Raw genomic sequence first — 13150 nt, forward strand, 5'->3', positions numbered from 1 at the left:
TGACATTTTAAACGTGGACACACTTATACATATTTATTTATAAACATTAGAACTCTAATGGCATAAATCGAAAGGTATGACATTTAATCTATGCAACATAAAATTAAACATCTGGGTTGCTTACGATACCTTTATGTGCAGCAATATAAAACAATTGTTATAAAAATTAAGGCAAATTTACTTTGCCTATTAAATACTTATAAGCAAAATTTGACTTCAATTGAAATTTATATAATGCATTAATTTAATTAATTATTATCTATAAGTTGTAGTAGGTTGTAGTAATAGTGTAGAATATTTTGCGGGTTCTATTTAAAACTATTGTTTTAAATTCAGACGATAAAATGGATAAATATATACCTTGGAAATTAAGCGCAATATTTGCATTACTTTCTCCATACATATTAATAGCGTTGCATCGATAGTTGCCACCATCATCTTTAGTGGGGTTTTGTATTTCGAGCGTTAAAATATAGCTGTCTTTGGTAATGGCCTTTCGTGTCATTTTAGTTCGTAGAGTGTCTGTGATCTGCTTATCTGAGCAATACCAGGTTATATCCGGAACTGGATGTGCCTCCAAAATGCATTCCATTAACAATATATCCTCCTCTTGTCGAATTGTTGGCTTTTTGGGAATCGTGGAGACTTACCGTCCGGAATTCTATATAAACAGCGTTATTAATATATTGTACAGAAGTACATTTTTGATTTGGAAGTAGATGCCTTACTTTTTCGAGCCGCTTTCAAAGTTTAAATTAATCGTTGCAATGCCGGTACCATGTTTATTTTTCGCTTGGGCTCGATATTCGCCTTGGTCGCTTGAGACTACACTGCTAATCTCTAAGCGTGCCATATGGTAGAGTTTTTGATCCAGAGTTAATGACATTTTGTAGCGTTTGCCCTCACTCAAGACTGTCTCGCCATGGGACCTTTTATAATGTAGGATTGTAGTGTACATAAAGGAAACGGTTATTACTCAAATTTCGGATTTTTTCTAATCATCTCAATGGTGTCAACATTTTGGTGTTCTCCATAAACAATATTATGTCAGATTAAAATGAAAATTTTAATGGGACTCAAGAAAATTTATTTGGGTGCTCAGGAAAAGCTGAACAGTTGCGTACCATGTAACCGTTGGTGTTGGATCTCCAACGCATCTACATTCAAAAGTCACATTTCCACCATCCTCGCTTTGACAAATAACGGGACGTTCAGTAAATGTGGGCTTAATTCCATCTGTGCTCTCCGGCATGGGAGCCTCGTCGCCTATGAAGTTGAAGTTTCCATGTTATACGAGTTATTGAAATTACAAGAACTTAGAATGTGAGCTAAAAGCTAAAACAGTTTACATACAATATAGTATAGATTATTTACGGAATCGTTTACATTTATACATTAATACAATACTCGTGTAGGTAAAGATTTCCATCTCAGGGTTTTCAAAATCTACAAAACGAATATTGATGAAAATGGGCTCTAATCTATGTATGTATGTAACTATGTTTTCGTTGAAGAATTGTTACAATTATATTACAAACTTGCCAGCTAACATAAAATTATTTTGGATATACAAAATCAGATGCCCCGACTCATTTGCTTTAGTCGAAACTATCACCCTTTTTTATAAAATGAACTAAGTATAATTTTCAAAAGAATATTTTTTATGAGTAGTCTTAAAATCTTAACTATGAAATTCGCAAAACCTTAAATGACATTATCTTCACTCTAAATTAGTGATTTGAATATAATTTCGATTGTATTTAATTAAGTTGAGCACGAAGCAATTGTATGGGGTAAAATCAAGCGCAGCATCTAAAATAAAATGATTTGATTTTTTTTTGTTGGATGCATTTTAAAAAGTATATTTATTTTAGTAGTAGTATTAAAACATGCATTAGATATATTAATAATAATAGCTCTATTCTTAATGCCAAACAATATATAATTTTTGGAATTACTAGTGCACAAATTTGCGTTTTAGCAGAAAATACCATAACTTACTGTCAAAGTTTAGACTGATAGTTGCATTACTCTCGCCAAGCTCATTTTTTGCATTCACTTTATATTTGCCAGCATCCTCAACTGTGACATTTTGAATTTCAAGAGCTGCAAAATACGAATGTACATCCTTATCGACGATAAGCTGAAATTACAGAAGTATTAACATTAAACTTTTTATACTCAGTTTACAAGATAAAGTTCTACAAACACTTCATAAGAAAATATATACTTATGAATGGTATTGGACTTACTTTATGTCTTGTAGATTCCTCAACAGGCGTGCCATTATGAAACCATGTGATTGTTGGTAGAGGATCGGCATTTACTCGGCATTCAAATAAAAGACGCTTTCCATCCTCTTCTTGTCGTATGGTGGGTTTTTCGCGAATGTCGGGGCGATGCCGTCGATTTGTCTAATATAATTATAATATATGTTAATTGGGATGTCGAAGCTTAATACTTAAAAAAAAACAAAAAACAAAATGAACATGCTATGAAATTTGGAAAACACTAACATCATAAGAGGACAGAATGATAAAAAATGATTTTATAGTAAAAATAATAAGTTGCATGTGAGAGTCTTATTTTTATTTGAATAAAGCGCTGCTTCCAGATAAGCAAAATCATGTTCTGCACAACTCCATATAAAAGCTACAGCTAAGAAAGCTACAGTCGCTATCCATTTTAATGAAAGCAAAACAGCGCGGCATTATTCTGAAAATATACCATAATAATATACTGATATCCAGGTGTTCAACAGACTGACGGACAGACGGCCATGGCTCGTCTCGGCCTGTGGCGCTGATCAAGAATATATAAACTTTAAAAGGTTGGAGATGCCTCCTTCTGCCTGTTACATACATTTTCTGCCGGCACATACATAGTTACTCTATGGGTAGCGGGTATAAAAAAACGGCCGTGAAAAATCCTTGCGGCATCATGGATGCTGTTCGCAGCGCATAAAAATGTTAACGTACTGAGACTGGAATGTATGTGAATGTCAAATCAGCAGTTTCACATACGAAAAATAGACAACTTATTATTCCGCACTCAAATCGACAAAGTGGAGAAAGCATCAATATTAATAATTTATATTACAAAATTAAAAGAAAGAAAATTAAAAAATTTTGGAGCCTAATTGCAATATGTGCTTGGCAATGAATGTGATTTCATCTAATTTTTTATATTACATTTATTAAATAGGCAGTGATGGCATTTTTTTTTTTAGAAATATTCATTAGCAACCTGAGGGTATAGTATATTTCAAGAAATACTTTCCACATCGAAAACAATTTTTTAATTGTTGTAACAACGGAACCTGATTGGAATGGAACACTTATATAATATATAGTATTACATACATATATAATTAGACAATAAATTTATTGTCTGAACAGCACAACATATAAATATCTGCCAAACATTTCTCAACTCACCTTATGTCTTCAAGAAGACAAAACTTTCCCACTTATAAAAAGTATTTGAATAGCATTAATAAATTAAAAATTATGGTAGATTAGTTTCTATTTTAAGCAATGACGGAGGCAAGCACGATTTAATTATTCTTAAATTAATATTAATATTAAAAAGATTATTGTTACAAAGGAATTATTAAAAACAAAAATGTTTAAAACAAATTGAAATAAAGTTGCTTACTTTTCTTTTGGTTCGTCAGCAGCTGTACAATAATGTGGGAGGAGCATAAATACATAAAAATATGAATGAAAAATGTGAAATCAAACACCTAAATTGAACTGAATAAAATGTTAAAAAAAAAAAAATTTCAAAAAAATGTAAACTATCTGCGTGGCTAACACCATAAAGCATTTTTAAATATGTGTTAGACCTCAAGACAATAAATTAATTATTGCCATTTTCTTTGTAATTCTATGCAATTCCAAATTTATGATTTAAAATTTGAAGATCAAAATTCTTGCATTATGGTCTGAATTGGAAAGAATTCAAAATTGAATTTATCGATTCATAGGGTTGATTTATATTTAACATTAAAAATGATTAATTTTCGATCTGTTAGGTTACGATAAATGGCCCAATAAAACTCTAAACAAAACCAAACCCCATGGAGTACATAACACATATTTGACAAGTTTCAACACTTGATATACTATGTACATGTTCATTTGTGTCTGTATTTTATAAACTATTTGAGTATATGTCCTCTGCAGACTGAGTTTGTTTTAAAATTGTTAACACCACATTAAGAGTCAATATTCCATAAAATCACGAATTAATAAATGTATTTCTTTTATGTCATTGAACAGACAACCTAAGGAATTTGAAATTACATATTAAAATTGGAAAAAAAGTTTGCAATGATGTTTTCTGTGCCCAAGCAGGTAAAAGGACATACAACATACAAATTTTTAAAAAATTTAATGAGAATATTTTTTTTCTCAACAATAGCCTGAAAATGCAATTCTATTTCTTATACTATACATTGAAAATATAGCGATTGTTTTTACATACCTTAAAATAGAAAAATTCGAAATAAGAATACAGAACACAGTGACCGACACTCAACTTTCAAGCCAATTCCCAAATTTAAAAATTTTAATATGAACTGAAATTTTGTGGGTTTTAGTTCTATCTTCAAAACTAAACCACATGGAATATGTATATTTAATTCACTTAGTAGTGAACTTGTCAGAATTGTGCAGTATAAATTTACAATCTACTTCATCTTATGGTTTGGACTTTATTTTATAGTTCAGTCAGTTAGTTATATTTAGTAACTTATATGTGAGAAAACAGAAGCCTAAATGGGATTACAAAATATATAAGAATATTATGCTTTATATGTTGACTTACGTGTGAAGTTTAAATTAATTGATGCGGATACTTCTCCCGACTTATTTTTTGCTTTAACCTTATAAAGGCCTGCATCTGTTTCAACGACATCGTCCAATTCTAATACTACCGTAAATTTGTTGTCTCCAATTGGTTGGATTTTGAATTTGGTTCGACCATCCTCTGATAATTTGTTATCACTTCGAAACCATTCGATATCCGGTTTTGGAGCCGACAAAAGTTGGCATTCGAATATCAAACGATTGCCATCGTCTTCCTGATGCAATTGTGGCTTTTTCACAAAGCTGGGAGCGAAATCTTCAGCCACCCCCATGCTGAAGGTTCTCTTTAATCGTCAACGGGTCAGGCCCTTAAATTTTTTAAAAATAAAATTAATGAACGACGTATTGCCATATTAAAAGTTAATTCTAAATTAGAAACAAACATAGCTTAATTTAACAGATTGTTAATAAACGTTTTAGTACGTTTCTTTCGATAAAATTGTGTTGTTTCTTTGAATCGATAATACAATCCGTACCTATCGATGGGTGAGCACTTTCGAATCGCAATCGAAGACGACTCTGCAATCTCGATAGTTATCGTCGGTAAATAATGTTTTAATGGTGATCAGTGATGCCAATATTTTTCGAAAAACACGGACAGATTGAGAAAAAAACAGGAAAAATAGGATGAAAATATTATAAAAGGATAGAAAGAAAGGAAAAGAAAAAGGGACAAAAAGTTTGTTTACAGTAATTTAATTTTTATTATTAAGATAATAGTTTTAAGGCAGCTTCAATTATTTTTCCTTCGTCATTATTGCTGTCCTCATAAGTAACAATAGAGCCAATTATTTGGAGATACTTTTCAGGCACAGAGTGTCTGTCAGACATTACATTTTTAATAAGGTTAGTGCACTTGGTTCTGTGCAATTTAACCTTCTTGGCGTCAAAATGTGTTTTTACTAATACACTTAGGTGGTTACATAGCTATCGCAGCTTGTTGGCGACAAGTTTCTGAAGATTTGACCGGCTCGAAACAAATTTTACTTTGTTTCACTAAACTTGATGTATTTTGTGTATGTTTTTTGTCGTCATGTGCACTCTTATTAGGTCAATTTTACAGTTAATACTGCATTTGCAGTATTTGAAATAAGCCTTGTTAATGTCTGAATTATGTTGGCTAATCCAATCTTTAAAATCGGGCTGCAGTAGCCAACAGTCCCGAAACTTTTGCTTTTACATTTTTTTGACATTTTTAATTTAATAATACAAATTTTGAAATTGTGTGTTCAGTACCGAAACAGAGAGTGCACGTAAACTGTAAATAGAGTTTTTCGATTAATTTTTACCAAACTCGATATAAGTATGGCAGATGTGAAAAGTTGCCACCTGTTTCCTATTTTACAGCTGATAATAAATTTAAATTGGAGCGCGAAAGCAACTATTTTAGAAAAATAAAGAATTAATATTAGATTTAAAAAGGACAGATTTCCGGATGAAATATCCAAAAATAGGACAGATTTCAGGTATGCGGATGATTTTCAATTTTTCCGGATGAAGCGTTAAAAACAGGACAGATCTGTCCGGAAAAGGACAAATTGGCATCACCAATGGTGATACCACTTACCATATAATACATACATAGATGCTTTAACTCTTGAAGCAAAAGTATCATTCGCAACAGAATTATTGCGACCCCAGAAGAGCCGAGAGCTGTGATTAAAACCCCAGAGCCTCTTTAGCTCATTTCGAAGTTCTAGCGCAGCGCGCAGCGTGCAGCGTTCGTCACACACTTAGTTCAGTCGTAGATCGAATGCGGAACGATGAGCACGATCGTATTTCGTTGCGCTGTGCTTTCATTTGTATGAATGTGTCTATGTATTTACATGCTCACCAATCTATATTGGTACGTGTATAAATCAGTGGTGTCATTTTTTCAGAGCAAAAATAGCTGGATCAACGAAAAAAAGCTAAAAAAGCGGAATACCAGAGAAAAAAAGTTAAGAAAAAACTGACTTTTATAAGGCAATGTGCTGTATGTTTTTCATGAATAAACCCTGAGTTCCACTTAACTTAACATAAAATATATGGGTAATTCTCTAACGGATGTCATTACAGTGAAAAAAATATCAACTGAAACAATTTTAAAAATAAGTAATATGTATAATGAAGTGGGGAGCCAATGCATTTTTAATTATGTATGTGCATTTTGTGCGGTGGATCTTTATTTTTGACGTGGTGTTGCTGTCATCAAACTTTTTTGACAAAGGTCACTCAAATGATTTACAGGGGCTATTGCGCTATGTTGAGCAACAAATAGGCACAGCGCTACCTCCTGCTCAATTGTTTTTGATGGCGTTTTAGCAAAATTTATTTTATTTTTTGCACAAAGCCCTCCATAGCACTGGTGTGTTTTTTTGTAGCAGCATGTGCACGCAAGTCGCTTAATTTTGCAGTTATGCTGCAATTGCAATAGCTGCAAAACACCCGCGTGAGGTCTGTAGGATCCTTCCTCATCCACTCCTTGAATTCTGTGCTCTGCAGCCAGACATCTCTCACTTTTGCTTATAAGTTTCCTTTGGCATCGTTAATTTGAATAGCGCATGCGAATTTCAGAATATAAGTAATGCAAGACGCTCCAATTTAGGTGTGAACTTTTGAGGGAAGTTATTCGATACAAGTAAATATCGATATTTTGTCGAGAGAAATACATTTTTAACATTTCAGCCGTTAAATTCAATTTAAACATCTCTAAAATTTGAATGAAACTAAACTAAAAAAAGCTGCGTAACTTTGCTCAAAAGCCAGAATTCCCGCTGCCCGCTGTTTTCATATTTTTCCCGCAATCAAGCTTCAAAAAATCCAGATCTGACGGGAAAAAGCGGAAATGACATCACTGATATAAATGTGAAGTGTTGCAACGTGCAGTTGCCTCGCAAGTCTCGAAGATGAAGACGACAGCAATTGCTCGAGTCTTAGATGTTTGCAGTTAAATGGCGCCTGAATAAGGTCTGCGTTGGCTCTGCTGATAGTTTGCAAGTGGTGTGCGAGTTCGATTCCGGATCGAGAATAATTACATATACATATTTGGTTTTAAAAATTACAATTTTAAATTAATGAAGCCGTAATTCTTTTTGGACACTCTCATGCGACTGAAGTTACGGTAAGTTGCGCGCAGCCCTCGAATTCGGTTCTAATTGCAGCATTCCACGAATGAAACGTTTTGCTTCAAGAGTTAAAATATCTACATATGTAAGTATTATATGGTTAGTGGTGATACCCTAATTAAACTTAAGCTCAAAAACTTGAATAATGCAATTCAAGCATTTGTTTTTAGACAAACTGATGCAGAAAAAAAATATCATAGGTAAAATAAAATCAACGGAATATTAGTGATTTATTAAACAATGCGACACTGGGTGCATTTAAAAGTATTTTGGTCTTTATATTTAACATCTTATTAATTAGTTGTCTATATTTATTTGTGTTTTTATTATATTAATGAACTCGTTTTGAAAAGATCAATGTGGTGAATTTGAACAGTTCGGCTATTTTCTCTAAACCTTCCTCTATTTTTTGCTTTTGAAAGAATGGCAAGCAATTTCAAATAATTGTGAGCTAAAAATTTGGAAGTGCAATAATCAGCTGATTACCATAAGCCGTCGTTCTCTTCCACACAACCACTTATAGAATGAGGAAGATTCTACTTTTCAGAAATTTTCTATGATACAGTAGGAAATGTTGGTAACAAAATCACTATGAAAAATGTATGGCCACACTAGATAAAATGGCATTCATTACCTAGCACTTATTATTGAAATAGCTGATATGATATAACTTTAAAATTACGCTTGTTATTTGAGTTTTGTCAATTTGCGGGGCGGAAGTGAGAGTGGAAAAATTTAAAACAAATTTTATAGTCTCTGCGGTATAGCTGTTTATACGGATGGCTATATCGTCTGGACTGTTGATGCTGATCAAGAATATATATACTTTATAGGGTCGGAGATGCCTCGTTCTACCTGTTACATACATTTCCTGCCGGTACAAAGTTATTATAACCTTCTACCCTATGGGTAGCGGGTATATAATAGTTAGAAATTATTTATGAAATGTGTCTGTGAGGATAGAAGGTTAAGTGAGCGGGTAACTCACATTCCAGCATCCTCTACAGCAGGTTTACTATTTTTACGACTTTTATTCGAGTTTTTCGATGAACAGAAACGGAAGTGGGCGTGGCAAAATAAAATGAAAATTGATCTGAGTATATTTGTATCTCTCTTTATACTTTCGGAAATCTAGTTGCCAATACGGACAAACAGGCGTGCAGGTCTAAATGTTCTCGGCTGTTGATGAATATGTACATATATGTATGTACATATATTATGTATGTAGTTATGTATAAATGTATGTATCCACAATAATAATACCCTTCTACCCTATAACAACCAGACCTTCCTGTGTGAAACATTTTTTAATTAGCACACAGCAAATAAATTAATTAGCCAATAAATGCAAATCTGCACATGCAATACACATAAATGTATGTACATATGTACACATGTACATACATATATTTAGGTCTAGTTGAAGTATTGCACACGACTCATCAATATTTTTTGGAAAATGGAAATTTGATCGTTTTCTCTCTATCGGTTTAAAAGTCGAAAAGCTAAAATGAAATTTTTAATGAGTTGCCCAGTTTATTTTAGACATCCGCCGTCACCGTACGCTATACAGACAAACTACACATGTATATATGTTTGTACATAAATATTTCTTATGTATATAAGAATAAATGAAACCTGAACATAGACTGAACATGGACATACGAACCCTTCCAAACTTCTAAAATTGAAGTTCAAGAACATAGTGATAATTTTGTACATTCATTTTCTCAATAAAAACAAATTTTTGCCAAAAAAATTGGAATAGAGGCATATGTATGTACATACATATATACAAAAACCGCTAGTCGATGCACTCATTCATTTATATTATTGGGCGCTAAATACACTTATGGATATGTCTGTTATAAATGTGGTCATCTCGTTAAATATAGATATACAATTAAATATACATAGTAATTACTTAGCTGGTAACAGAGCTTTTTACTTTTTCTGGGGATTTTGGTATAAACGACGAAACATTTCTATTTATAAGCCCCACAACCGTTACACAATTCCTTGAATAGACGCAGCTGTTTAGATTTTAATATGTATGTACATATGTACATATACATACATATATACAGATACCGCTACGCATACGCGCATATATGCGTGTTCATTTACATATAAAATTTCTTTCTTATAAAAATCATTGAAGACATAACAGTTGAATTCTATTTATTTTAAAATTTATATGAGATCACTTTATTGGCACTCTCACTTGGTAAATATGAATTCACAATTTTCCACTCATATTCTTATTCATATTTATGTAAAATATGTTAATTATTAAATAAATAAATATTTATATATGATCATTTGCATTTTGATTATGTGTAGTGTGTGTAATTAAGTCGATACGTACAACTTGACTACAGATAACACGGTGCAATATAAAAAGCACAAAATTATCCTTGCGTGCAAAACGAAGCGAACTCCCCGAGTGTTAAACTATTACTGAATTTTCCCTCAATAATCAAGATACGACTTTGAGTCAAAATTTCATTAAAAGTTCTCAATATCTGCTCTCATTTTATTCTATTCATTCGTTCTCTTTTATACATGTACATATGTACACATCCAGCACAATACATGCACACACGACCGAATAGACAGGCAGTTAGGTGCTTTTAAGAAAAAGATAAAAAAAAGTATGGTATGTATAGTTGCGTGAAACACTGATTACAAACGATATGACAAATTAAGGACACAATTTATTCCCGCTATATATTATATATTTCTGGCCTAATAATGAAAATGCAAATATTTATCATCAAAAATGGATTTATTGTTTATACCCGCTACCCATAGGGTAGAAGGGTATTATAACTTTGTGCCGGCAGGAAATGTATGTAACAGGTAGAAGGAGGCATCTCCGACCCTATAAAGTATATATATTCTTGATCAGCGTCAACACCCGAGACGATATAACCATGTCCGTCTGTCCGTCTGTCCGTCTGTCCGTCTGTGTGTCTGTCCGTCCGTCCGTATGAACACCTAGATCTCAGAGACTATAAGAGATAGAGCTATAATTTTTTCGACAGCATTTGTTATGTTTGCACGCAGATCAAGTTTGTTTCAAATTTTTGCCACGCCCACTTCCGCCCCCGCAAATCAAAAATCGAATAACAAGCTTAATTTTAAAGCTAGAGTTGCGAATTTTGGTTTATACAATAATTACTATAGTAGTTATGATTCCTGAAAATTTGGTTGCGATCAGATAAAATTTGTGGAAGTTATTAAAGAAATAGTTTTGTATGGACAAAAACGCCTACTTACTAGGGGTCTGAGTTGCTTTGGCCGACAATCTGGTACATTGTGCCGTCTATGGTATATTTTGAATGGTGAACTATATCGATATACCAAACATATCATTTGGTATATTTTTAGTATTTTTAGTATTTTCGGTATATTTTGAAAATGATAGCGCAATATTTTGGCTTTATTAAATTTGGGTAGCGGGTATCTCACAGTCGAGCACACTTGACTGTAACTTTCTTACTTGTTTTCAAACTATTCTTCAGCAAGATTATAATTGTCGAAGCACTTTTACCACTCCGATTGCGGCACTTCCAAAACATGGTCATTGAACGCTTCAACAGCATCTTCTGGCGTTGAAAATCGGGTAGAAGGGTATTATAACTTTGTGCCGGCAGGAAATGTTTGGAACAGTTAGAAGAAGGCATCCCCGACTCTATAAAGTATATATATTCTAGATCAGCACTAACAGCAGAGACGATATAGCCATGTCCGTCTGTCCATCCGTCCGTACTGGATCTCAGAGACTATGTATAAGAGATAGAGCTATAGTTTTTTTCGACAGCATTTCTTATGTTTGCCCGCAGATCAATTTTGTTTCATATTTTTGCCACCCTCACTTCCGCCCCTGCAAATCAATAAAATCGAATAACAAGCGTAATAACATAAAGCTAGAGCTGCGATCATAAAAAATTGATGAAGTTATTAAAGACCAAAAACGCCTACTTATTAGGGTCTTAGTTGCTTTGGCTGACAATCTTGTATATTGTGCCGACTATGGTATATTTTGAATTTGGTCGATATACCAAATATACCAGTTGGTATATTTTTAGTATTATATAGTATTTTCGGTATATTTTGAAAATACCGCAATATTTTGGTTTTATTCAAAATAGGTAGCGGGTATCTTACAGTCGAGCACACTCGACTGTAGATTTATTACTTGTTTTTATTGTTGCGAAATGCCGGCAGACTCATTTCGCCAAGGGACGGAGCCCTCATTTGAGTTTGTATATTCATTCGCTATATTCCTAATGAATTTTGGATAGTCTAGCTGGCATCCATTTTTTGCTGCTGACGGAGATGTTTCATTTAACTTAACATTTCGATATACAATTGCTTTATAATCTGTAGGATTCAAACAGATCAGAAAAATTTTCAGAGAACAGCAAGCAACAACAATATTTTGCGCTCTTCTGAGTAACAACGCAAATTTCTCTGGACCACCATCCATTTTGTTCTTAAATTACGAAAAATATAAATGCAAATGCGATCTCGATTAAGCCTATAATTAAACATTCGCTTATCTGCAGTGAGCGTGCGCGATCCAACAGTATGTGAAAAGTTCCACTTGGCCATGAAGTCATCTGTCCACTTTTGCATATTTGCCTCCGGCCATAGGCCTTCAAGACGAGTCATAATGCATCGACCACAATTTCAATTATATATATATACCACTGACGTGACATTTCAAATCTCCGGATGCTAAGAACCTAAAATAATTTATAATTTATATTAAATTTACACTAAACACAGAGCAAACTTGGCTTGAAGTGAAATAGCATCATGGCGTGTATCCCTCTCCATGAAACCAAGTGCGTCTCCACTAATTGAGTAGCCAATTGAAACAGTGCTCATTTATATGGAAATTTTGGTAAAAATATGTATTTGTTGGCACAATTGGTTAAGTTAATTTAGGAATTCAATGAAGTTGATAGAATTAGGGCAAAGCGAGAGCTCAATAAAGCTCTCATGTTGCTCTCTGAGCGAATTCGCCTCGCTTCGCCACTTTAGTTAAGTTAGGCTTAATGTAACTTAACATTGTAATTAGTCGAGTATCAGACGTTACAGCGCGTCGTTATTCTTGTCGTTTTCGTTTTGCACAACAAAGATATTGTAACAGCAAGATTT

General features: G+C 33.2%; 1 protein-coding gene across 1 annotated transcript in view; it reads right to left on the bottom strand.

The window, feature by feature from the left end:
• LOC133846953 (twitchin) overlaps positions 1-10455 on the bottom strand; it is a 64141-nt gene extending 53686 nt beyond the window's left edge. The window contains 10 exon segments of the mRNA XM_062281665.1: positions 361-630; positions 633-661; positions 729-929; positions 1125-1266; positions 2002-2143; positions 2253-2383; positions 2386-2414; positions 3658-3679; positions 4831-5179; positions 10347-10455. Coding sequence (XP_062137649.1) covers positions 361-630; positions 633-661; positions 729-929; positions 1125-1266; positions 2002-2143; positions 2253-2383; positions 2386-2414; positions 3658-3679; positions 4831-5143 — 1279 coding nt within the window. The 5' untranslated portion in view covers positions 5144-5179; positions 10347-10455.
• Between the last annotated feature and the right edge of the window lie 2695 nt (positions 10456-13150).

The sequence above is a fragment of the Drosophila sulfurigaster genome, chromosome 4 (genome assembly GCF_023558435.1).
Source record: "Drosophila sulfurigaster albostrigata strain 15112-1811.04 chromosome 4, ASM2355843v2, whole genome shotgun sequence".
Taxonomy (NCBI): domain Eukaryota; kingdom Metazoa; phylum Arthropoda; class Insecta; order Diptera; family Drosophilidae; genus Drosophila; species Drosophila sulfurigaster.